The following is a 21,888-nucleotide window of genomic DNA, read 5'->3' as shown; positions in this document are numbered from 1 at the left end:
CTGTCTATGATGCCTTCAGCCACCACATAAGCAGTCTAACTTCCTGGAGGCAGCCAAGCTGTTGGGAAGCCCAAACTAGCAAGTGTGAGAACACGTGGAGAGATCTGAGACTGCAGAGGGGTGCCTGTCCTGCCCCCAGCTGCCCTGTCCCAAGCAGCACTTGATTGCACTCTGAGTCAGAGCCACCCAACCAAGCTCTTCCTCAAATCCGGGCTGACAGCACCCATGAGAGATAATAATGATTGTTTTTAGCCAATAAATTTCAGTGTAATCTGTTCTAAGCAACAGCTAGCAAACAGACTACTTCCGGGGCAGCAGAGGTGCGGGATGACGTGTCCAGTGGTCCCTGTTGTGTCCTCATCAGACCGGTTGTAGCGTAATTGTGGCTTGGCTATGGTTTGAGGCCAGCTGCCAGTGTTGCTGCTCACTTTCCAATCCTGGTTCTCTGATCACTTCCAGGATTCTGTGAGTGACCCTGCGTCCTCTCAATCAATTTCCTTTCTTTCCCAGACGTGGCTTCTGTTGCTGGGAACTAGATCTGTGATGCACGCTTCCAGCTCCATTTACACTGGAATACCTTTTCCTTGTCTTTTCAGTCTCAGCTTGGTCATCCTCTCCTGGAAGCCCTCCCTGACACCCAGGCTGGGTAAGCTGCCCAGTCTGGTCCCCACCGTCCCGGCTCTGCCCACCCTGGATCATCACTGTCGGGGGACAGGTTTGTCTCTCCTACTGGACTGTGAACCCAGGAGGGTAGTGGTCACTGCCTGATGCTCAACAGCGTCCAGACGGGGCTGGGCTCAGGGTAAGGAATTGGAGGATGTGGACTGTTTTAAACTGAAGTGGAGGGAGGCTTCCCTCAGTGATGAGATGAAAGACACTTTCTCAGCTTGATCTGGACTGGAAGTCACTGTTACTCTGGGAGAAGGTTACCGGAGAGGAATAAAGAGAGAGGCATGAGAACAGGGACAAGACTGGGGACATAACTCTCAAGGAAATGTGAGGTCTTTTTTTTTTTTTTTTTTTGTATTTTTCTGAAGCTGGAAACGGGGAGAGACAGTCAGACAGACTCCCGCATGCGCCCGACCGGGATCCACCCGGCACGCCCACCGGGGGGCGACGCTCTGCCCACCAGGGGGCAATGCTCTGCCCCTCCGGGGGCGTCGCTCTGTTGCGAACAGAGCCACTCTAGCGCCTGGGGCAGAGGCCAAGGAGCCATCCCCAGTGCCCGGGCCATCTTTGCTCCAATGGAGCCTTGCTGCGGGAGGGGAAGAGAGAGACAGAGAGGAAGGAGAGGGGGAGGGGTGGAGAAGCAGATGGGCGCTTCCCCTGTGTGCCCTGGCCGGGAATCGAACCCGGGACTTCTGCACGCCAGGCCGACGCTCTACCACTGAGCCAACCGGCCAGGGCTGTGAGGTCTTTTTGACTAGGGAAATTAGAACTTGGATGTCTGAGTCTGGGAGCAGTTTCTTTGCCATGACAGGGAGAGGAGATTGGCTGCCTGATTATCTGAGAACTTGGGACTCTGGACTCCTGGGTCTGAGGGAGGAGACTGGGGGTGCAGTCTCCTGGGTCTGAGGGAGGAGGGGCTGGACTCCTGGCTCCAGAGCAGCTGGGCTCCCCAATTTTGGCTCTCTGATCCCAGACCCATGGGTTTATAAGGTGGAGCTCGGGGCTCCCGCTGCATGTTTCCGATGCCAGGCTGCCCCCTAGTGGCCGCTGCACTCTTTCTCCAAACACTGGAGGACTGAGCAGGCTTGCCAGTTTATTTTCCCTTCACAAACCCCTTCCAGCCAGGTAGCCCCTGGGGCTCCCTTTAGCAGAGTATCTTGGTGCCCTGTGAGGTGAAAAGAGAGGTGGTTTAGATAATATCACATCCAGGTGGGAGGGCCAAGGAAGAGAACCTGGGCAGGGCAGGGACTCACCTGGCCTCCAGGCCTGGGCAGCGACTGTGGGCCCCACAGGGGCAGCTGGAGGTGTGACTTTCCCTTTAAGAGTTTCTGCAATGGGGAGTGTTTGAGAGGAGCTGTCAATTTCCTAGGATTAGTGTTTCCCTTCAGCCCTCACGCCCTCTTCCCTCGGACCCAGGAGGCCTGGCTCCCACTTGCCCTCCTCACTTACCCTGTGGCTCCCTCCCCGGTCTGGGGGCTGGAGGTGACTTCCCATGGGGCTGAAGCTGAGGTCTTAATTCTTGGCAAAATGAATGGGGCCCGAAGTCTGGGGAAGGCCGGGGCCTGGAAGGGAGGAGATTAAGAAATTTCACAGCTGAGCTGCAGCTGTCCTTCATTTCACAGCCTGGAAAGGGGAACAGAGTGGGGGCGGGGCGGGGGCGGCAGGTGGCACCGCAGGGTTTTGTTCCCTGTGCACGCTGCTTTCCCCCTAACACCTCTGGCTTGGGTAGGAAGAAGTTTCCATTTGTCCACTCATCTACCCACACATCCACCCACCCATCCATCATCCATCTATCCTTCCTTTCACCCATTTACTGATTCCACAAATATTTCCCGAGCATCCGGCAGGGGTCCCCAAACTTTTTACACAGGGGGTCAGTTCACTGTCCCTCAGACCGTTGGAGGGCTGCCATATACAGTGCTCCTCTCACTGACCACCAATGAGAGAGGTGCCCCTTCCAGAAGTGTGGTGGGGGGCTGGATAAATGGCCTCAGGGGGCCACATGTGGCCCGCAGGCCATAGTTTGGGGATGCCTGCTGAGTGTGCCAGGCACTGTTTGGGGGCTCCGAAGAGATAGCCATGAATCAGACAGACAAAAAGTTCTCTCCTCATGGAGCTGACAGTCTCCTGAGCAAGAGGCTTCCCGTGAGTAATCGGTGTGTGAACAAGGAAGTATCCCAGTTAGGTGTCCTTCGTAGAACTGAAGTTGGCAGAGAGACTGTGTGTGGCGGTGATGGCACAGGAGGGTGGCTGGGAAGATGCCCTCACAGAAGGAACAATGAGCTGAAGCCTGAGTGCAAGAAGGATGTGAGGGAGGGCCTGTGGTGGGTGGTGGGCTTGCTGGCCTCTTAGAAGAGCAGCAAGGGGCTCCTTGTTGTTGGAAAGGAGTTAGGGGTGGTGGTAGGAGGCCATGGAGGGAGATGGGGGAGGGTCAGCTCCTTAGGTCTTGTGGGCTGAGGAGAAGATGTTGGCTTTAATTCTTGGAGCCCTGGGGAGCTTCTGAGAGCTGGGGGAGAGGATCTGACTCAGGTTACAGATGTCAAATCTTGCTGACTCCATCAAAACTCGTGGGAGGCCAGGCGGTGGCACAGTGATAGAGTATTGGACTGGGACGCAGAGGACCTAGGTTTGAAACCCTGAGGTTGCTGGCTTGAGTGTGGGCTCACCAGATTGAGTCACTGGCTTGAGCCCAAAAGTCGCTGGCTTGAGCAAGGGGTTACTCGCTCTGCTATAGGCCCTGTTCAAGGCACATATGAGAAAGCAATCAATGAACAACTAAAGTGCCGCAATGAAGAATTGATGCTTCTTATCTCTCTCCCTCCCTGTTTGTCCCTCTCCCTGTCTCTCTTTGTCTAAAAAAAAAAAAAAAAAAAAAGCTCAAAACACTCGTGGGGTCCATGCCAGTCTTATCCCCATTTTCCCCATGGAGACAGTGAGGATGGGAGAGGACCCCAGTGGTCAGCCAGGTGCCAGGGTTCTGCTGGATGGTGGTGGGTTTCTGAGGTTCAGAACAGCATTGTGTGGGAATACCACATGCAAATCAAGACCATAGTGACACGGACCATTAACACAGCTCCACTCACCCAGTGCCCACAGTTGGCCCCACAGAGGGGACGGGCATCACACCCATTCTACAGGCAAAGGAATCGAGGCCCACAGGAGTGGAGGATAGGCCTGGAATCTGGAGCCAGGGGCTTTGGTTTCAGTCCTGACCATCACTTTCCAACAGGGTGACCTAGATTTTCTTGAGTCTCACTCAGTGTCCTGCTCTGTAGACCAGGGATCATAACAGAACCCATTTCATTGGGTTGTCATGACAATTAAATGAATACATTAAAAAGCATTTCCAGGCCTGCCTAGGCAATGGCACAGTGGATAGAGCATCTGACTGGGACGGGGAGGACCCAGGTTCGAAACCTTGAGGTCACCAGCTTGAGCGCAGTCTCATCTGGCTTGAGCGGGGGGATCACCAGCTTGAGCGTGGTGTCACTGGCATGAGCGTGGGATCATAGACATGACCCCATGGTTGCTGGTTTGAGCAAGGAGTCAGTAGCTCTGCTACAGCCCCTCCCACCCCCGGCACATATGAGAAAGCAATCAATAAACAACTAAGAAGACTAAGGAGCTGCAACAAAGAATTGATGCTTCTCATCTCTCTTCCTTCCTGTCTGTCTGTCCCTATCTGTCCCTTTCTCTGTCTCTGTCAAAAAAAAAAAAAAAGCATTGCTAGGTACAGCTCAGGGACGAATAGTTACTAGACTTAGCATGGTAACCATATTGTATGTAAAGTATATGTGTCAAAACACTGTTGTACACACCTGAAACTAATTGATACTATATGTCAACTATACTTTAATAAAAATATTCTTCAAAAAAGCAGTGCCAGTCATCATTCAGGAGAAGTGACACACACTAACTGTTCTCATTATGACAGTCACCTTGCCGGGAATCACCAAGGTGGTCACTCCTGCAGTGTTTTGAACAATGAAGGAGTAGGAGTTGCCTGGACTTTGAATCAGGCAGGGTTTGGGCAGAAGAGGAACGGCATGCCAAGCAGAGGGCATAGTCTAGCAAAGGGGAGACCGTGTGGCCGGCAGCGGCCCTCAGCCTGCTGCTCTGGCCGTATCCACCTCATTGTCCTCAGGGAGCCAGCTGAGTGCCTCCTAATGTTTCCATTTGCTTTTGGCTTGCAGGTTGGGATCTGTTTTTAGTTTCCCTGGCTGCTGTCACCACACCCCCACTTTCCTGCTGGCTCTCTTGTTTGCTATGGTAGAATAATGTTCCCAGACTTCCTGAGTTGTTTGTTTGAAGACAGAGGGTATCGACTGAATCTTGTGTGCACTCAGTCTGGATGCTAACAGAGATCTGTCCCTCCTCAGGGGACAGGGTCTCAGAAAATCCTGGGGTGGGTAGGGGGAGAAGGCGGTAAGGCTGGGGCTTTCTCAAAAATAAGCAGATGATTCTAGGCTGTGTGGGCTTGCGCTGCTGCAGTCACCTCTCTGGGTTTTTTTTCCTCTGAAAATGAGGAGAGAAACATTTTTTATTTCATACGGCTGCTGTGGAGACTTGGTTCAGCTTCTTCATTCAACAACTATTTATTGAGCACCTACTATGTGTTAGGCACTATTCTAGATTCTGGAGATATAATGAGAATAAGGCCAAGTCCTAACCTTCAGGAGGGTGACATCCTTCTGATAGTTACAGAAAAGAACAAAAACTGTCCTCTCTGCCGGGTGGTGAAAATAACTAAAAATGCAGCAGGCAGGACTGGAAGTACTGGGGCATTATTGTCAACAGGGTGGTCAGGGAAGATCTCCTTGAGGAGGGGGTGAGGAAGTGAGCCTGGATAAGAGAGATCCAGGCAGAGAGAGTTGAACTCATGCAAAGGCCCTGGGGCAGGACATGCCTGGGAGGCTGGAAGGAGAGCCAGAAAGCCAGTGGTAGGGAAAGAGTAAGAAGGGCACAAGAGAAGAGGCCTCAGAGGTGTGGATACCAGATGACATAGCACCTTGTAAATGGGGTGCAGAGAACGCGTACCCGGCCCGTCACCCGTGAGCACCCAGCTAGACAGGGAGCCTCTAGCTGAACGAGACCTGAGCTGCTCGCCTTGGACCAGCGCCCAACTTACCACCTTCAGCTGGCCTTGACTTCTGGGGCTCCCAGGGGACAGATCCAGGTGAGGGGGCAGTGGGGGAGCTGAGGAGGTCACCTAGAGGAGACAGAGGGTGAGTAAAGGGCTGTGAGCTGCCATATTCTCTTCACCTACATGTCTTCCGGGCTGGTGCCCTATAGCACCCACACAGGTCCTGTCCTAGACATTGGAGATACATGTTGAGTAAGACAGAGTCCTGACCTTCAGGAGGGTTCAGACTGTAGAGAGCCATAGCCCCAAACCCTTGGGGAAGCAGACCCAGGCCCCTAGGACCCCTGAATCCTGTTACCAGACTCCTCTTCCCTCAGACCCAGGAGTTTTACTCCCAGCTCTTGCCCGGCCCTGCTTACCTGCCTGAGCTCCTCTCCATTTTCTTGGTTATTGCTATTCCCCGGGTCCTGAGCAGTAGGCCTGGCTTCAGCGGGCCTCCCTTGGAATTGATGGATACTCACGACCTCGCGGCCCTTGATCTCACTGCGGCAGAAAGGGCAGGTCTGGCTGTCCGAGTGCTGGAGGGGGAGGGAGGGTCAGGTCTCCCTGTTCTTCTCCCCTTCCCCTGATACTACAAGGGCCTTCCTCTCGCGCAGCATGATGTGGGGAAGACAGACAGAGGGAGGCCAATGGAGAGGGAGAGGAGGAGTCAAGAACAGAGGGGATGGGGAGAGAGATGCAGGACAGGAAGGGGTACTGGACCAGAGCCCAAGGCAGGGGGCACACCAGTAGGAAGCCCAGTGCAGCCAGGGCGTGGGGTCCAGACGTGGACAGGGAAGCTACGGGCCAGGAAGGCCTGAGGCACTGGCCTAGACCCCTAGACGTTTCCCACCAACACTGGGCCAGTGCTGTGGCCGGACCAGCACTGGGGGTTCTCATTCCACTTGCCGGATGCACCTCAGCAAAAACCATCAGGGAACTTGGAAGAACAGGATTCATTACTCAGATTCTGGGGGCACAAGGCATGTTGATGGGCCACACAGCGAGCTCACAGGTAGCGAGAGGGGGTGGGTTCATGGACCTGGGGCTCTGCTTTTATCAGGGGCCAAGTAGGGTTTTGTGGGTTCACTTTTTATTGGTGAACTTAAAGCTTAGGAGCGGGGAAGTTAGGGTGTAGAAAGGGGAAAGCATGGGTCCCTTAAGTAGTTCTCTGAGGCTTTCTAAAGGAGAAATTCACGGGTGGGGGGCACCCTGGTTCCTTATCAACCCACTTTGCTAGTAGCTGTGTCATACTCCTGGCAGTCTGTTTATTAGAGACAGATGTCTTTGAAATGGATGACTCACAATCAAAAGATGAAAGTCATTCATTTACAATACAATCAAAAGCTTGACGTCAGGCACCTACTGCACAAGGCCACGGCCTTTCCGGAGGGCAGCAGGGTCTGGACCCTCCCTGTGGCTCTTGGGAGGTTACTACCATCAGCTCCATCCTCCAGAGAGGGAGGCTAAGGCTCAGAGAGGTGAAGCCACTAGCCCCGGATCACCCAGGGAGGGAAGGAAGGAGCTCTTTCCATGAATAACTTAGCTGGAGAAGGAGAAGCAGAGGTGGCCGAGGCTGAGTAAGATGGGGACAGGTGCACAGACACAGACAGGAGGGCTCCTGGGCTTCTCTCCTCAGTGACCCTGACCAGTGGTGGGATTCAGCCGGTTCGCACCGGTTTGGTAGAACTGATACCTTGAGTTTGACAAGCCGGTTGTTAAAATGGCACTTGTCACCAGGGTTCTCTCTAAGGTGGGCACCTGGGCAGCCGCCCAATGTGGAAATCACTAATTTACATTCCTTATTCTTTTTAACATTCATCTGCGCAACGGCGTATTCTAAGAGCCTATAGGAATGTTCATTCTGTCCCTAGGTGAAAAAAATGGCAAGTGAGGATGCCAATCAAGAAGCAATATGGAAATACCTTAAATAAGTTTTATTGTTTTTTGTCAGGTATTATTTAATATTTTTATTAATATTTTAAAACTTTTAAAAATTTTTATTGATTTTAATTTATTGTTTACAGAGATTCAAGTGTCCCACCAAATATATCTTTCCCCACCCCCGTTAAAACTCTTTTTTAAAACAATTTAGTTTTGTGTATCTCTTTTATTGTTCTTATTTAAGTATTAAATGCATGAAATAATAAACTACCTTTCAGTCTATCATTTTTTTATACTTAAAACAGTCATTAGGGCAGAGAACCGGTTGTTAAATTATTTGAATCCCACCACTGACCCTGAGCAAATCTCTGCTTTTCCTGGACCTGTTTTCCCATCGGATCCCTGAGGTTTCTGGGAGATCCTTTTGGGGCTTTTCCCACAGAGAAGGGAGATAGGATGGGAGGGCGGGGCTGGGCCGACCCACCTGCCAGGCGGCCAGGCAGCGGCTACACAACAGGTGCCCACATGGCTCAATCTTCACGTCCTTGTTGCTCGCAGCACAGATCTTACAGAGCTCGAACGTGGAGTCCATGGCCCAGTAGAGCTGCAGCTGCTCCTGGCAGGCGAGAAGGCGGGGAGGCAGGTAGGGTGGTGACATCAGCTGAGGGACACAAGCTGGGCCACAGGAAGAAAGTACCAAACCTTCGCACCAGCCCCCACCCTCTCCTAAGTTCCAGGCTATGTGTCCGCTGCCCTCTCCATGGACGCTGTGTTATGAGATGTGTTCACTGGGCGGGCTGCTTCCAGGGTCGCCAGGCTTAGCAACTAAAAATACAGAATGCCCTGTTGCATCTGATTTTCAGATTCACAAATACTACGTTTTTAGGTATAAGTATGTCCCAAGTATTTTGTGGGATATACTTATACTTAAAAAAAATTATTTGTGGCTTCTCTTCCCCCCACGGTGACTGTGAAGACCAAGGCACAGAGGCTATGAACACTCAAGTGCATGAGCTGCTCTGATGATCTCAGAAGCAGCCTGTCCTGGTTTAGTCCCCGCGAACACCCGAGCAGGAGGCAGCAGGGGCTGTATTTGCCAGAGGAAGGGGCTCAGAGAGGCCAGGTGATGTACTTCAGGCCACATGGCCAGCACACGGGCACAAAAGCCTAAGGCCTCTGGGATTCCAGGGACTGACTCCGTGGGAGAGAAATTCCTAAGCCAAGTGTGGGTGAGTGGTGAGTGGGAGAGTGGGTATGTGGGTGAGTGTGTGGGTGGGTGGGTGAGTGGGTGTGTGGGTATGTGGGTGAGTGGGTGTGTGAGTGAGTGGGTGTGTGGGTGAGTGGGTGGGTGGGTGAGTGGGTGTGTGGGTGGGTGAGTGGGTGTGTGTGTGGGTGAGTGGTCAGTGGGTGTATGGGTCAGTGGGTGTATGGGTCAGTGGGTGGGTGAGTGGGTGTGTGGGTGAGTGGATGTGTTAGGTGGGTGGGTGGGTGGGTGGTCAGTGGGTGTATGGGTCAGTGGGTGGGTGAGTGGGTGTGTGGGTGAGTGGATGTGTTAGGTGGGTGGGTGGGTGGCAGCTGTAAGCAGGCTGGGGCTGGGGGAGGGGAACACAGGCCTGGGCTTCACCTCTGACACGTGGATGTACTGATGGGGCTCCATGTGGCAGAGTTCAGTCAGGTCTGGATTGTGGCTCTTCCCATCTGGGTAGAGGTAGCTGGGGGAGGGGAGAGAGGGCTACTGAGAGGGTATCCAGACGTCCCCCACTAACAAGGACTCCCCCACCCCCACCTCAGGGCCCAGAGCTCTGGGATGAGCAGTTTCTCCACACCTCTTGCTTGCCTGGGGATATTTTTCCTCTCTCCTCAAATTGATACTCTCTAGGGCAGGCTGTGTCCCCTCAGACCCCATAGACAAGCACTCATAACCTAAGTGACTTAAGCTCTGGGAACGTGGATCAGATGAATGAAAACCAGGAAAGTGATTAAAAAATCCAGGCCTCATCCTCTCAGAATGTCACTTGGTCAAGTCTTTAGGCATGAGCATGACAGCACCTCAGAGTGCAGGACCCTGCAGGGACCAAGTCCTGAAGCCTTAGACTGGCAGGGTCACAAAAGCCGTCCCAGACACCTGAGCTGCTTTTGCTTCATAGCTGGTGACTGAGGCCCAGTGTGGGAGAGGCAAGTGCCCAAGGCCACACAGCCAGGCCTGGAGGGACGCAGACCAGAGCTGCGGGCAGGTCTGAGCCCCGGGCTCCTGGGCAGCCAAGAGAAAGCCTGGTACCCTTTGGACCTCCCACCCAGGTCAAAACTGCACTTTCAGACCAACAGCAGGGTCACAAGTCTCTTAAAGCTGGTGGTTCCACTTGGCCTGGACCCCAGTGCAGCTCTCCCACAAACACATTGTGTGACTTGGGCTGGGCAACTCTTCCTCCCTGGCCTCAGTTTTCCCTTCTGTGAAATAAACAGAGTCATGTTTAGGGCAAAGATGGGTGGTAAGGATTAAATGAGACAGGGCTCATAAAGTGTGCAGCACCACTCCTCCACACATAACTGCTCAAAGCAAGGGACCCGCCATGGCCAACCTCGGACCTAGAGCGTTGCCTTGCTGTCAGAAGAAAGAGCTCGTGCCCCCCCCCCCCAGGGCTTTGATTTTCCCGTCTATGACATGGCAGTGGTGATGGCATGTGCGTGTGTAGACCACGGGTCAAACCAGATGGTGTCCACTTATTTTAACTCTGGAACACTCTTCTCCAGTGAGCTCTGACCCAGAACTAAGGACATTATAAAGAAAGAGAGAAAGATACAGAAACATTGAATAACAACATGCATGTTGTCATTCATGCATTCCTTGGTTAATTCTCATATGTGCCCTGACTGGGAATCAAAAAGGCAACCTTGGTATATCAGGATGATGCTGTAACCAACTGAACTACCTGGCCAGGGAGGGGCCTATATTTTGAGCCTGGCCATCTGGCTTCAAATCCCAGCTCATCAACTCAGTAGATGTGTGACCTGGGCAAGTGACTCTGTCTCTCTGTGCCTCAGTTTCCTCAGCTGTCAAATAGCAATATAATAATTGATGTGTGTATGTATGTATACACACACGATAGATCTTTATTATTTATGGATTTTGTGTGTGTGTGTGTGACAGAGACAGAGAGAGACAGAGAGATGGACAGATAGGGACAGACAGATAGGAAGGGAGAGAGATGAGAAGCATCAATTCTTCGTTGAGGCCCTGGCCGGTTGGCTCAGTGGTAGAGCGTCGGCCTGGCATGTGGAAGTCCCGGGTTCGATTCCCGGTCAGGGCACACAGGAGAAGCGCCCATCTGCTTCTCCACCCTTCCCCCTCTCCTTCCTCTCTATCACTCTCTTCCCCTCTTGCAGCCAAGGGTCCATTGGAGCAAAGTTGGCCCGGGCGCTCAGGACAGCTCCATGGCCTCCGCCTCAGGCGCTAGAATGGCTCTGGTGGCAACAGCGCAATGCCCCAGGTGGGCAGAGCATTGCCCCCTGGTGGTCATGCCGGGTGGATCCCAGTAGGACACATGTGGGAGTCTGTATGACTGCCTCCCCGCTTCTAACTTCGGAAAAATACAAAAAAAAAAAATAAATAATTCTTTGTTGCGGCGGGGCTCCAGCAGATTGAGTGACCCCTTGATCAAGCCAGAGACCTTGAGTTCAAACTGGTGAGCTGTGCTCAAACCAGATGAGGTGTACTCAAGCCAGCGACCTTGGGGTTTCGAACCTGGGTCCTCTGTGTCCCAGTCTGACGCTCTATCCACTGTGCCACCACCTGGTCAGGCTATTTACGGATTTTGTATTTGCAAATTTGCAATTTATTTGTAACCCCCAAATCAATATCTATGGTACTTTTGTGGTCACTCATGGCTGTGCAGAGTGGCAAAAAATTTGAGCCACTCAATAGGTATGCTCCCAGGTAAGGCTGAATGAGGCAGCACTTGGCCACCTTGTTCCAACTCTCATGCTGTGAACCACTATCCTTTTTGCTGTCTATATAGTGTCACATTTCTGTAACTTTTGTGCTGTTTTGGGGGTGATTTCACTGTTTAAAATGCTCCCTAGATTGAGTTTATGTGTGTTCAATGTTAATGAATCAACAATCTATATTACATGAGGTGTTTTTAAACAGAAACACATAGAAAGGCTGTTATATGGGGACTAGTTGACAAAAACATGATCAGTCTTGCAGGAAACTAACCCTGTATTTCCTGTAGGGGCAGCAGCTCACTATTCACTACCTCCGCCTTCGCTGCGACTTTGTAGAACAGAACTATAGTGAACAAGAACTGAGTGCATATCTGTCTGTGCATACCTCATATTGCATCGTATCAATATGACTGCTAAGAAGGTTCTGGTTAAAGGTCCAGCGTGGGACGTGGGAACCTCACCTGGCTACGCCCCCCTCCTAACCAAGGCAGCTCCTGAAAGAGAGGGGTGGCCAAGGTTACAGAAGGAAAAGCACCCAACTAGCTGTCTGCCTGGTCCTCTTTCTTCTCTAACAGTCTACAGTCCAGAACCAGATATGGAATCTAGAAGCAAAAGCTCGGAGTGAAATTTCAAGGAATGGAGCCACATGGGGGTTGTGGGGTTGTGCTCAACTCCTCGCACCCTTCTCCAAGCTGCTGCTGGCCCTTCCCGAAGCTTTGTGGGAACTAGAGGAGGCGCTCCTTCCTAAAGACCCTCATCTGCCACCTGCTGGAACACTGTAGTATTGCAAGTTTATGGAGTTGGCTGTGTGGGGTGCTGATATCTTCCCCTTGCCAGAATGGGGACTCACAAGCCGTTCTTCTGTCCTTCTAGGAGTGCCTGGAACAGGGGTTTGTTCTGTGGGATAGTCTGCAGTATGCTGCCATCTGAGGTGACATATCCAATAGCCCACTGCCCCAGGCGAGTGCAGCTGGGTCGGAAGATGTAGCTGGAGGAAGAAGCGGGTAGAATGGGGGGAGAGAGTGGTCACTACTGGCGGTCCTGGGACCTCTCAGCCCCTCACACTGTTGCGGTTCCTGCTGTTTAAGTTCTCATCCCTTTATGACCCAGCTTCCCACTTTTTAGGCAAGGAGGCATTATATTCCTGTCCGCCCTACCTGCTATACTCCTCTTCCTCCTTCACTAGGGTTTAGACAAGGTTGATTCTGGCTTGGCCAGTCAGTGCATTTCAGGACCCTTGACCTTAGTAATGGGAGTCAGTCCTGAGACTTTTGCTGGAAGTTCCCCATTTCTACAAAAGTAGCTAAGCTGGTAGGGTACACAGTGGGGATTCTAGAATCCATGAGGAGAGACCGTATCTGTGAATGAAGCGAACATGGACAAAAGCAGAGACGGGACAGACAGGATCCTGGATCCAGGTCTGCCTGAAGCCTGGAAAGACACCTGGTCGTTTCAATTATGGGAGTTAACTCATCCCTTTTTCTTTTCCTTTGAACCAGTTTGCAGTGTAACAGGAAAAATGCTAATATAGTTGCTGTCCTGGGGCTCCTGTACCCCAGCCCTGCAAAGACTCATGAACCTGACCTTCTATTCCTTTGATTTCTTGGTGTTCTGGGGAGCTCAGCTCCTCAATTATTTATTATTATTATTATTATTATTATTATTATTATTATTTATTTTTTAGCAAGAGAGAGAGAGAGGGACAGATAGGGACAGACAGACAGAAAGGGAGAGAAATGAGAAGATTCAGTTCTTCGTTGTGACGTCTTAATTGTTCATCGATTGCTTTCTCAAATGTGTCTTGACTGGGGGGCTCCAGCCAAGCAGTGATCCATTGCTCAAGCCAGTGACCTTGGGCTTAAGTCAGCGACCATGGGGTCATGTCTATGATCCTATGCTCAAGCCAGAAGAGCCTACACTCAAGCAAGTGACGTCGGGTTTCAAACTGGATCCTCTGTGTCCCAGGCCGATGCTCTATCCACTGCGCCACCACCCGTCAGGCTCAGCCCCTCAGTGATTAACCCTCTGGGGGGGGACCCAACAACTCAAAGCTCCTGGCTTGAAATAACTTCAGGACTCAGGTGTCTGGTTCCCAGTCTCCTACCCCAGCAGGTGTGAGAATTCCTATTAAAAATATCTAATAAATGGTACAGCGTGGGCTCTGACCTATGAGAAACAAAACTTATCCTGGGGCAGGGTCTTCAGGCCCCCTGCCAAACAAAGTGTTGTCCCTTTAGCTGCTAGATTGTGGGAAGGTCCAGGAGTCTCAGGAGAAGAGGTGGGGTGGCAGGGGGCACTCAGTGTCCTACCTCTGAGCTCTCTACTTTCTGAGATCCCTGGTACCTCAGCCCTTTAGTTCTTGCTCTCTCTAAAAAATGTCTGGGCCTGACCAGGCAGTGGCGCAGTGGATAGAGTGTCAAACTGGGATGCAGAGGATCCAGGTTCGAGACCCTGAGGTCGCCAGCTTGAGCATGGGCTCAACTGGTTTGAGCAAAAGCCTACCAGCTTGAACACAAGGTCGCTGGGTCCAACAGGGGTTACTCGGTCTGCTGAAGGCCTGAGGTCAAGGTGAGAAAGCAATCAAAGCACATATGAGAAAGCAATCAATGAACAACTAAGGTGTTGCAACGCGCAATGAAAAACTAATGATTGCTGCTTCTCATCTCTCTCTGTTCCTGTCTGTCTGTCCCTGTCTATCCCTCTCTCTGACTCACTCTCTGTCTCTGTAAAAAAAAAAAAAAAAAAGAATGTCTGGGTTTCTACCCCTCACCCCCAGCCCAGACCACCACGAGCCTAGACCCCTTAGCAACTTCTTCCTCATGAGGCCTGCCCGTTACCTGCCTGGCTTGTCCCTGCAGGCCTGCAGCCGTGCTTGGACCTCATCATAGGTGAGGAAGGCCATGTAACCCGGGTGGTTGACTGCCAGAAGCTGCCAATTCTTAAGGAGTGTTGGCCATGGCTGGAAAGGAGACACTTGAGTCATGAAGAAGCCGATGGTGCCACCCCCTCTCCTAGTGCTTTCCAGGGTCCAAGAACCCAGCCACCTGGCTCACTCCACAGTGGGCCTCAGGAATCTCTCTTTTACACAAAAGACTCCAGACCCTTATTCCCCAGGACCCAGAAGTCCAGGCTCCCGGCCCCTCCTCCCTCAGACCTGGGAGTACGGGCCCCCACCGCCTCCCCCCTCAGATCCAGGAGTCCGGGCCCCCAGCCTTGACCTTCCCTGACCTGGAAGAGCCTGGTGAAGATGTCAAATTCAACGATGGACACGTGGCCACTGCAGGTGAGGTCGATGGTGGAGCGCAAGGCAAGGGTCGTGGGGCCTGACTCCACAGGGTGGCAGGTGCGCAGGAGAGACTCAAACTCAGCCCAGGGCAGCACACAGCTGGGTGGAGGCGAGTGGGAGATGGACATGAGGCCTCTGGGAGACCACAATGGCAACCTCTAGGAAAGAGGCAGCTGGAGACCTGACTCCCGGGTGTGAGGGGGGAGGGGGAGGGAGCCTGGACTCCTGGGTCCCTGGGCAGGGGCAGAATGAGACTCCAGAGGCCCCAGGGACAGGTGCTCACTCACCGGGCTCCACAGTGTTCCCTCCAGAAGGTGTGGGCTGCGGTCTTGGTGAGCTGGTATGTGTGTCCACAGTACTTTCCCCCGGGGAAGAGCATGCTCAGCTCTGCGTACATGTGGCTGAAGATAAGGGCCAGCTTGGCCAGCTGTCGCCTGTGGAGATGAGCTCTGAGCACCTAGTTGAACCCTGAGACTCCCACAGACATCTCCACCCTCTGTGGCTAACGCCCACACGGCCCAGACTCTGATGCAGCGCTGCAGGGCGAAGCTGATTCCAACACTGCTTGCCGCAGCCCGCAGCCCTGACGCCTCAGAGCCTCAGTTTCTTCCTCTGTGAAGAAAAGAGGCGTGGCCCAACATCCTCATGCTCCAGCACACAGTCCCAGGCTGTGCCTGAAGCTCGCAGGAAGGCTAGCGGCGTGGTCCTGGGGACCCCTGGGTCAGAGGGCATTTAGGGCATTCTGCGTGCAGGTCTCCGTGGGAGCCTTCCTCTTGGTCTGAGCAGCACTGGGTGGCGGCCTCAGAGCCTTCTCCTGCCAGCTGCCTCCCTGAGGTCCTGATCAGGATGTGGGCCACAGGAGAGGGTAGCTCTGACACTTAGCTGTGTGATTTTTGGCAAGTTCCTTATCTTCCCTCAAGCCTCAGTTTCCCCAACTGTAAAATGGGCATAACTACAGCTCCTGCCTCAGAGGGGGAGTGATGAGGATTCTTTTTTTTTTTTTTTTTTTTTTTTTTTTTTTTTTTTAATTATTTTTATTTATTTATTCATTTTAGAGGAGAGAGAGAGAGAGAGAGAGAGAGAGAGAGAGAAGGGGGGAGGAGCAGGAAGCTTCAACTCCCATATGTGCCTTGACCGGGCAAGCCCAGGGTTTTGAACCGGCAACCTCAGCATTCCAGGTCGAGGCTTTATCCACTGTGCCACCACAGGTCAGGCCAAGGATTCTTAAAGGCACATAAAATGTCTTGCACACCCAGCATGCAGTCGGCTCTCAGTGCACATTAATTATTATTACTGTTCTTCTCATCTTATATTAATAACATACTTGGACCAGTCTGTAGGGTTCCTGACAGTTTCTGAGCACCCTCCCTTCTCAGACTCTCTTTGTCGCCACTATCCACATCTGTGCTGGCCCAAATTGAGATGTGCTCCAGATGGGAAATAAAATATTTCAGAAACAGAGCAAAAGAAAAAAAATGTGAATGGCTTCATATTGATTACAAGTTAAGATGATAATATTTTGGATATAGTGAGTAAAGAAAATGTTACTGGGCCTGAGGCTGGGGAGTTCGACCCCTGGTCTGGGTGTTGAGAAGCAACCAATGAGGGCACAACTAAAAACAGAACAACTAAGTGGAGCAACAAGTTGGTGTTTCTCTCTTTCCCTCCCCACCCCTCTCTTTCTCACTCTCTCAAGTCAATGGAAAAAAATTTTTTTAAATGTTTTCAAAACTCATTTTACCTGACTTCTAGAAAATGAAAAACACACATGGGACTTTTTTCCTTTTCTTTTTTTTTAAGTGAGAGGAGGGGAGATAGACTGCTGCATGTGCCCCGATCGGAAACCACCCAGCAACCCAGTCTGGGGCTGATGCTTGGTTGCTTGGATCAAATGAGCTATCCTCAGCACCCAGGGCCAACACTCGAGCCACTGGCTGTGAGAAGGGAAGGGAGAGAGGTAGGGGAAGAGAAGCAGATGGTCACTTCTCATGTGTGCCCTGACTGGGGATTGAACCAGGGACGTCCACACACCACGCTGATGCTCTGTGCGCTGAGCTATTCGGCCAGGGCCCACATGGGCTTTCATTAGGTTTCAATGTGTAGAGTGCTGGTCTAGAATCTCCTTCATATAGTTACCAGGACCCTAGTGGCTCTAGATCACCCATTTAGACTCTCACTAAGTCCTTAAGATTCTTAGTTTCTAGAACCCACTGAATCTAGAACAGTGGTTCTCAGAGGTGTTATACCACTCTTCTAAGGAGCTTCTAGAAATGTACTTGTCATTGTGATTGGGATGGGAGAGGTTAGAACTTGAGGGACAATCCCTTTCAGCAGGATTTGCCCATGTCCAATCAACTTTCCAGTGTCTCACCAGACATTCTCACTAGACATTCTTAGAGACAGAGAGAGAGTCAGAGAGAGGGATAGACAGGGACAGACAGGAACGGAGATGAGAAGCATCAATCATCAGTTTTTCGTTGTGATACCTTAGTTGTTCATTGATTGCTTTCTCATGTGTGCCTTGACTGCGGGCCTTCAGCAGACGGAGTGACCCCTTGCTCGAGCCAGCGACCTTGGGTCCAAGCTGATGAGCTTTGCTCAAACCAGATGAGCCCCGGGCTCAAGCTGGCGACCTCAGGGTCTCGAACGTGGGTCCTCCGCATCCCAGTCCGACGCTCTATCCATTGCACCACCGTCTGGTCAGGCTTTTTTTTGCACATTTTAACAGTATACTGAATCTTACAGAAACCCAACTCTCCTACATATCAAGGGAAGACTGATTATGCAACATAGTGATTCTCCCTACACATGCAAGCATCTGACTCATGGATTGTATGTTGCAGAATAATTGTGACTATGCCTTTGCATTTCCACTCAAAATATTGATAATTTTATAACGAACATTTTTTTTATCACTGCCTTATAATAGAGTTTGGGCATTATAGTGATTTTAAAAAAAGATGAGTAAGTAGGTTATTTACCTTAGGCATTTGATTTCAGGATGAATTTAAGGAGATTCTACAAAATATTTGCTATAAAGAGGGGCACACAGGCCTGACCTGTAGTGGCGCAGTGGATAACACATCGACCTGGAAATGCTAAGGTCGCCGGTTCGAAACCCTGGGCTTGCCTGGTCAAGGCACATATGGGAGTTGATGCTTCCAGCTCCTCCCCCCTTCTCTCTCTCTGTCTCTCTCTCTCTCCCTCTCTCTCTCCTCTCTAAAAATGAATAAAGAAAAAAAAATAAAGAGGGGCACACAGGATGACTGGGTTGTGAATCAATGGTTCAAACCTTGTCCTGGGCTCTAGGCCTCTGGTGTCACCTGCCTGTGTCAGTTAGCAGCCCTTTCTTTAGTTTGGAACCAGAGCAGGGGGCTTGCAGACAAGTGGTAGGTCCTGAGCTAGCTGTTACTCAGGAACTTAAGACCAGGAGAGGTGGTGATAAGAATGTCAATCCCCACCTCCTGGTGCAGGAAGCCCCCCCTCCCCAGCTTCCAGGGTCTGTGTCTACAGCAGGGGTCTCCAAACTATGTCCTGCAGGCCGCATGCGGCCCCCTGCCGCCGCACTTCCGAAGGGGCACCTCTTTCATTGGTGGTCAGTGAGAGGAGCATAGTTCCCATTGAAATACTGGTCATTTTGTTGATTCAAATTTACTTGTTCTTTATTTATTTATTTATTATTATTATTTTTTTATTTTTTCCTTTTCTTCTGAAGCTGGAAACAGGGAGAGACAGTCAGACAGACTCCCGCATGCGCCCGACCGGGATCCACCCAGCACGCCCACCAGGGCCGATGCTCTGCCCACCAGGGGGCGTCGCTCTGCCGCGACCAGAGCCACTTTAGCGCCTGAGGCAGAGGCCACGGAGCCATCCCCAGCGCCCGGGCCATCTTTGCTCCAATGGAGCCTTGGCTGCGGGAGGGGAAGAGAGAGACAGAGAGGAAGGAGGGGGTGGGGGTGGAGAAGCAAATGGGCGCTTCTCCTATGTGCCCTGGCCTGGAATCGAACCCGGGGCCCCCGCACGCCAGGCCGACGCTCTACCGCTGAGCCAACCGGCCAGGGCTTTGTTCTTTATTTTAAATATTGTATTTGTTCCCGTTTTGTTTGTTTGTGTTTTTTTTTTTTACTTTAAAATAAGATATGTGTAGTGTGCATTGGGATTTGTTCATAGTTTTTTTTATAGTCCGGCCCTCCAACGGTCTGAAGGACAGTGAACTGGCCCCCTGTGTAAAAAGTTTGGGGACCCCTGGTCTACAGCCTCTGGGAGAGTAGGGCAGTGGGTAGCAGGCAGCTGGGAGGCCAAGAAAGAGGAGAAATGAGAGGCTGGAGGCAAGGAAGGAAAAAAAACTAGGTGGTCCACTTTTCCAGGTCTTCAGGGAGAAGGAGGTGGGTCCTGGATTCCTGGGTCCGAGGGAGAAGGGGCTGGGGCCCTGGATTTCTGGTCTGAGGGAGTAAGGGTGGGAGCATAATCTGGGTCTCCCTGCGGATCCCACCTTTATTGGGGACTGTGAGGGCAAGGACTTCCACTCACCGGAGTATGGAGCCCTCCCGGAAAAGCTCGTCGTTGGCACTCATTCGGCTCCCGGGTGGCAGGAGTGCTGCCACCTGCCTGCTCTTGGCCTCCAGGTTGGCGAGGTAGACGATGAGAAAGTTCCCAGCACCCCCGGGACCGTCGGGGCGACCTCCACCGGCCGCCCGCCGGGCGTGGGCCACGTCACGCAGCAGCTGCGCGATGCTAGGCAGTAGGTCTCGGAGCGAGGGGGGACTCGAGGAGAGCCGGGGGTCCTCGCATTGCTGCTCCAGGCGCTGCAGCAGCCTCACCGCCCGGTCAAGCGCGCGTGGCTCTCCCGACTGCCACCCCCGTGGGGCCGCCGCCACAGCCATGGGTCCCTCGGGTGCGTTAGGAAGGCCGGGTGAGGCGGTGGAATGCGCGGCCCCGCCCAGGTTTGGTTGGGGGCAGGACCCCGCGCCAGAGGTGAGGGCGGGCCCCGGTGAACCGGGGAGGGGACAGCAGATACCTGCGTCCCAGAGGGGGCGGGGTCTGGGGCTCTGCCACTTGGGTTAGCTAGAGATAGTCCTGACCCCCAAAGAACAGCCGGATACGGTGGCTTCGATGTGTGGCAATAGAAGGTGATTCCTGAGTGGGAGGGAATTGCAGGTAGCATGCCTGGGACCTGTTAGGAAGCGGGTGAGGTTTGGGTCCCAAGGTCGAAGTAGAGGAGACGCTGAAACTTTTGCTGGGGTAGGGCTGGGTCCTATCCGGACCCGGCAGTGAGGTGGGGCAGAGACGTAGCACTCCCGGGTCGTGGTGAACATTTGGAACTTTCGTCGTTGCATGAGATTAAAGGTCAGAGCTGAACTTTCTAGGAGGGAAGGTCTGGGAGATAGTGCGATTCCTTTGTCCCTGAGAAGGAAGACACAGCGCGACCGGACTCCTGAGTTCCTCAGGCAGGGGTTGGGTGGAGGGTGTCTGAGGAAGCAAAAATTTGTCGACACAATTCCTGGGTCCCTAGGAGCCTAATTGAAAGCAGGCTGCTCGGCGCTGGACCTGGGGGGGGGGGGGGGGGGGGGGGGGGGGGGAGGGGGCGTGGTTTTCTCACGAACCTGCACAACCGGTAGCAGGTGCCCAGTTTCGGCAGTGCACTGGGAGGCCACCGGGGGCGCTGTGGGTCCGGTCTTCCGCCCTCCGCCCCACCACACAGGACACGCCCCTGAGCGTCCAGGCCAAGTCCTTTTTTTTTTTTTTCAGAGAGAGGGATAGACAGGGACAGACAGACAGGAACGGAGAGAGATGAGAAGCATCAATCATTAGTTTTTCGTTGCACTGTTGCAACACCTTAGTTGTTCATTGATAGCTTTTTCATATGTGCCTTGACCGCGGTCTTCAGCAGACCAAGTAACCCCTTGCTGGAGCCAGGGACCTTGGGTTCAAACTGGTGGGCTTTTGCTCAAACCAGATGAGCCCGCGCTCAAGCTGGCGACCTTGGGGTCTCGAACCTGGGTCCTTCCGCATCCCAGTCTTATGCTCTATCCACTGCGCCACCACCTGGTTAGGCCAGGCCAAGTTCTGATCGCAGATGTACACCTCCTAGAATTTTGAATCAGGAAATAATAGTAATCGCTAACATTTATTGAACACTCGGTCGGGACTTGTATGTCAAACTTGACATTTTTTTCTTGCTGAATTTAAAAAAAACCCCTTTGAGGTGGAGGGAGGAGGAGAGAGTTTAAGTTGAGAACTGAGTCCCCATCTCCCATCTCTTAGAACCAGAGAAGCATTCACTTGCAGAATCTTGGGTGGGCGTTGCACCTCAGACTAAGGGGAGACCGAGTCTTGCAGGCAGTCAGCCTCAGTTTCCTCCTTCTCCGGAGAACAGAATAAAAACCCATTGGGCCTGACCAGGCGGTGGCGCAGTGGATAGAGCGCCGGACTGGGATGAGGGAGTACCCAGGTTCGAGACCCCGAGGTCACCAGCTTGAGCGCGGGCTCATCTGGTTTGAGCAAAAGCTCACCAGCTTGGACCCAAGGTCGCTGGCTCGAGCAAGGGGTTACTCAGTCTGCTGAAGGCCTGCAGTCAAGGCACATGTGAGAAAGCAATCAATGAACAACTAAGGTGTCGCAATGCGCAACGAGAAACTGATGATTGATGCTTCTCATCTCTCTCCGTTCCTGTCTGTCTGTCCCTGTCTATCCCTCTCTCTGACTCTCTCTCTCTCTGTCTCTGTAAAAAACAAAAAACAAAAAAACCAAACCCATTGGCCTGACAAAAATTCAAAGTGTTGATGAAGAGCTGATGGAAGTGTAAAATGGACAAGTTACATTGGAGAGCAGTCCGGTAGGATCCATTAGACCTTTGACAGGGCAAGTCCATGATCCTCCACAACCTTCAGAGCTAGGGCTTACGGTCCCGTTTGCTCACATCAGGACATTATACACCTGGGACAGTTTCCCAGGGTAATCCTTACCTGGGCTATGTACGTAT

The 21,888-nt window shown here is 52.3% G+C and overlaps 1 protein-coding gene across 4 annotated transcripts; it reads right to left on the bottom strand.

The window, feature by feature from the left end:
* Positions 1-1,711: 1,711 nt before the first annotated feature.
* CBLC (Cbl proto-oncogene C) lies at positions 1,712-20,170 on the bottom strand. Of its 4 annotated transcripts, none has more exons than XM_066373657.1 (12): positions 19,437-20,170; positions 15,194-15,340; positions 14,849-15,005; positions 14,458-14,579; positions 12,471-12,608; positions 9,285-9,387; positions 8,160-8,336; positions 6,172-6,330; positions 5,798-5,878; positions 2,119-2,231; positions 1,923-1,997; positions 1,712-1,834 (listed from the first exon to the last, which is right to left on the bottom strand). In XM_066373657.1, exons 1-11 carry the CDS (start codon positions 19,787-19,789, stop codon positions 1,988-1,990), a joined length of 1,560 nt encoding a protein of 519 aa, XP_066229754.1. In that variant the 5' UTR covers positions 19,790-20,170; the 3' UTR covers positions 1,712-1,834; positions 1,923-1,987. The 4 variants fall into 4 exon arrangements, with proteins under 4 accessions (XP_066229754.1, XP_066229755.1, XP_066229756.1 ...); XM_066373658.1 differs by having other exon boundaries at positions 8,160-8,291; positions 9,300-9,387; positions 19,437-19,985; XM_066373659.1 differs by lacking the exon at positions 12,471-12,608.
* Positions 20,171-21,888: the final 1,718 nt, after the last annotated feature.

The sequence above is a fragment of the Saccopteryx leptura genome, chromosome 3 (assembly GCF_036850995.1).
Source record: "Saccopteryx leptura isolate mSacLep1 chromosome 3, mSacLep1_pri_phased_curated, whole genome shotgun sequence".
In the NCBI taxonomy this organism is placed as follows: domain Eukaryota; kingdom Metazoa; phylum Chordata; class Mammalia; order Chiroptera; family Emballonuridae; genus Saccopteryx; species Saccopteryx leptura.
This window is presented reverse-complemented; position numbering and strand designations above follow the sequence as displayed.

Coding starts and splice junctions, on each gene's coding strand:
- CBLC (XM_066373657.1), bottom strand. CDS start 19,789: ATGGCTGTGGCGGCGGCCCCACGGGGGTGGCAGTCGGGAGAGCCACGC. Junction 15,006..15,193: donor AGGGAACACTGTGGAGCCCG/GTGAGTGAGCAC, acceptor GCCTCCACCCAG/CTGTGTGCTGCCCTGGGCTG. Junction 14,580..14,848: donor TCTTCACCAGGCTCTTCCAG/GTCAGGGAAGGT, acceptor TCTCCTTTCCAG/CCATGGCCAACACTCCTTAA.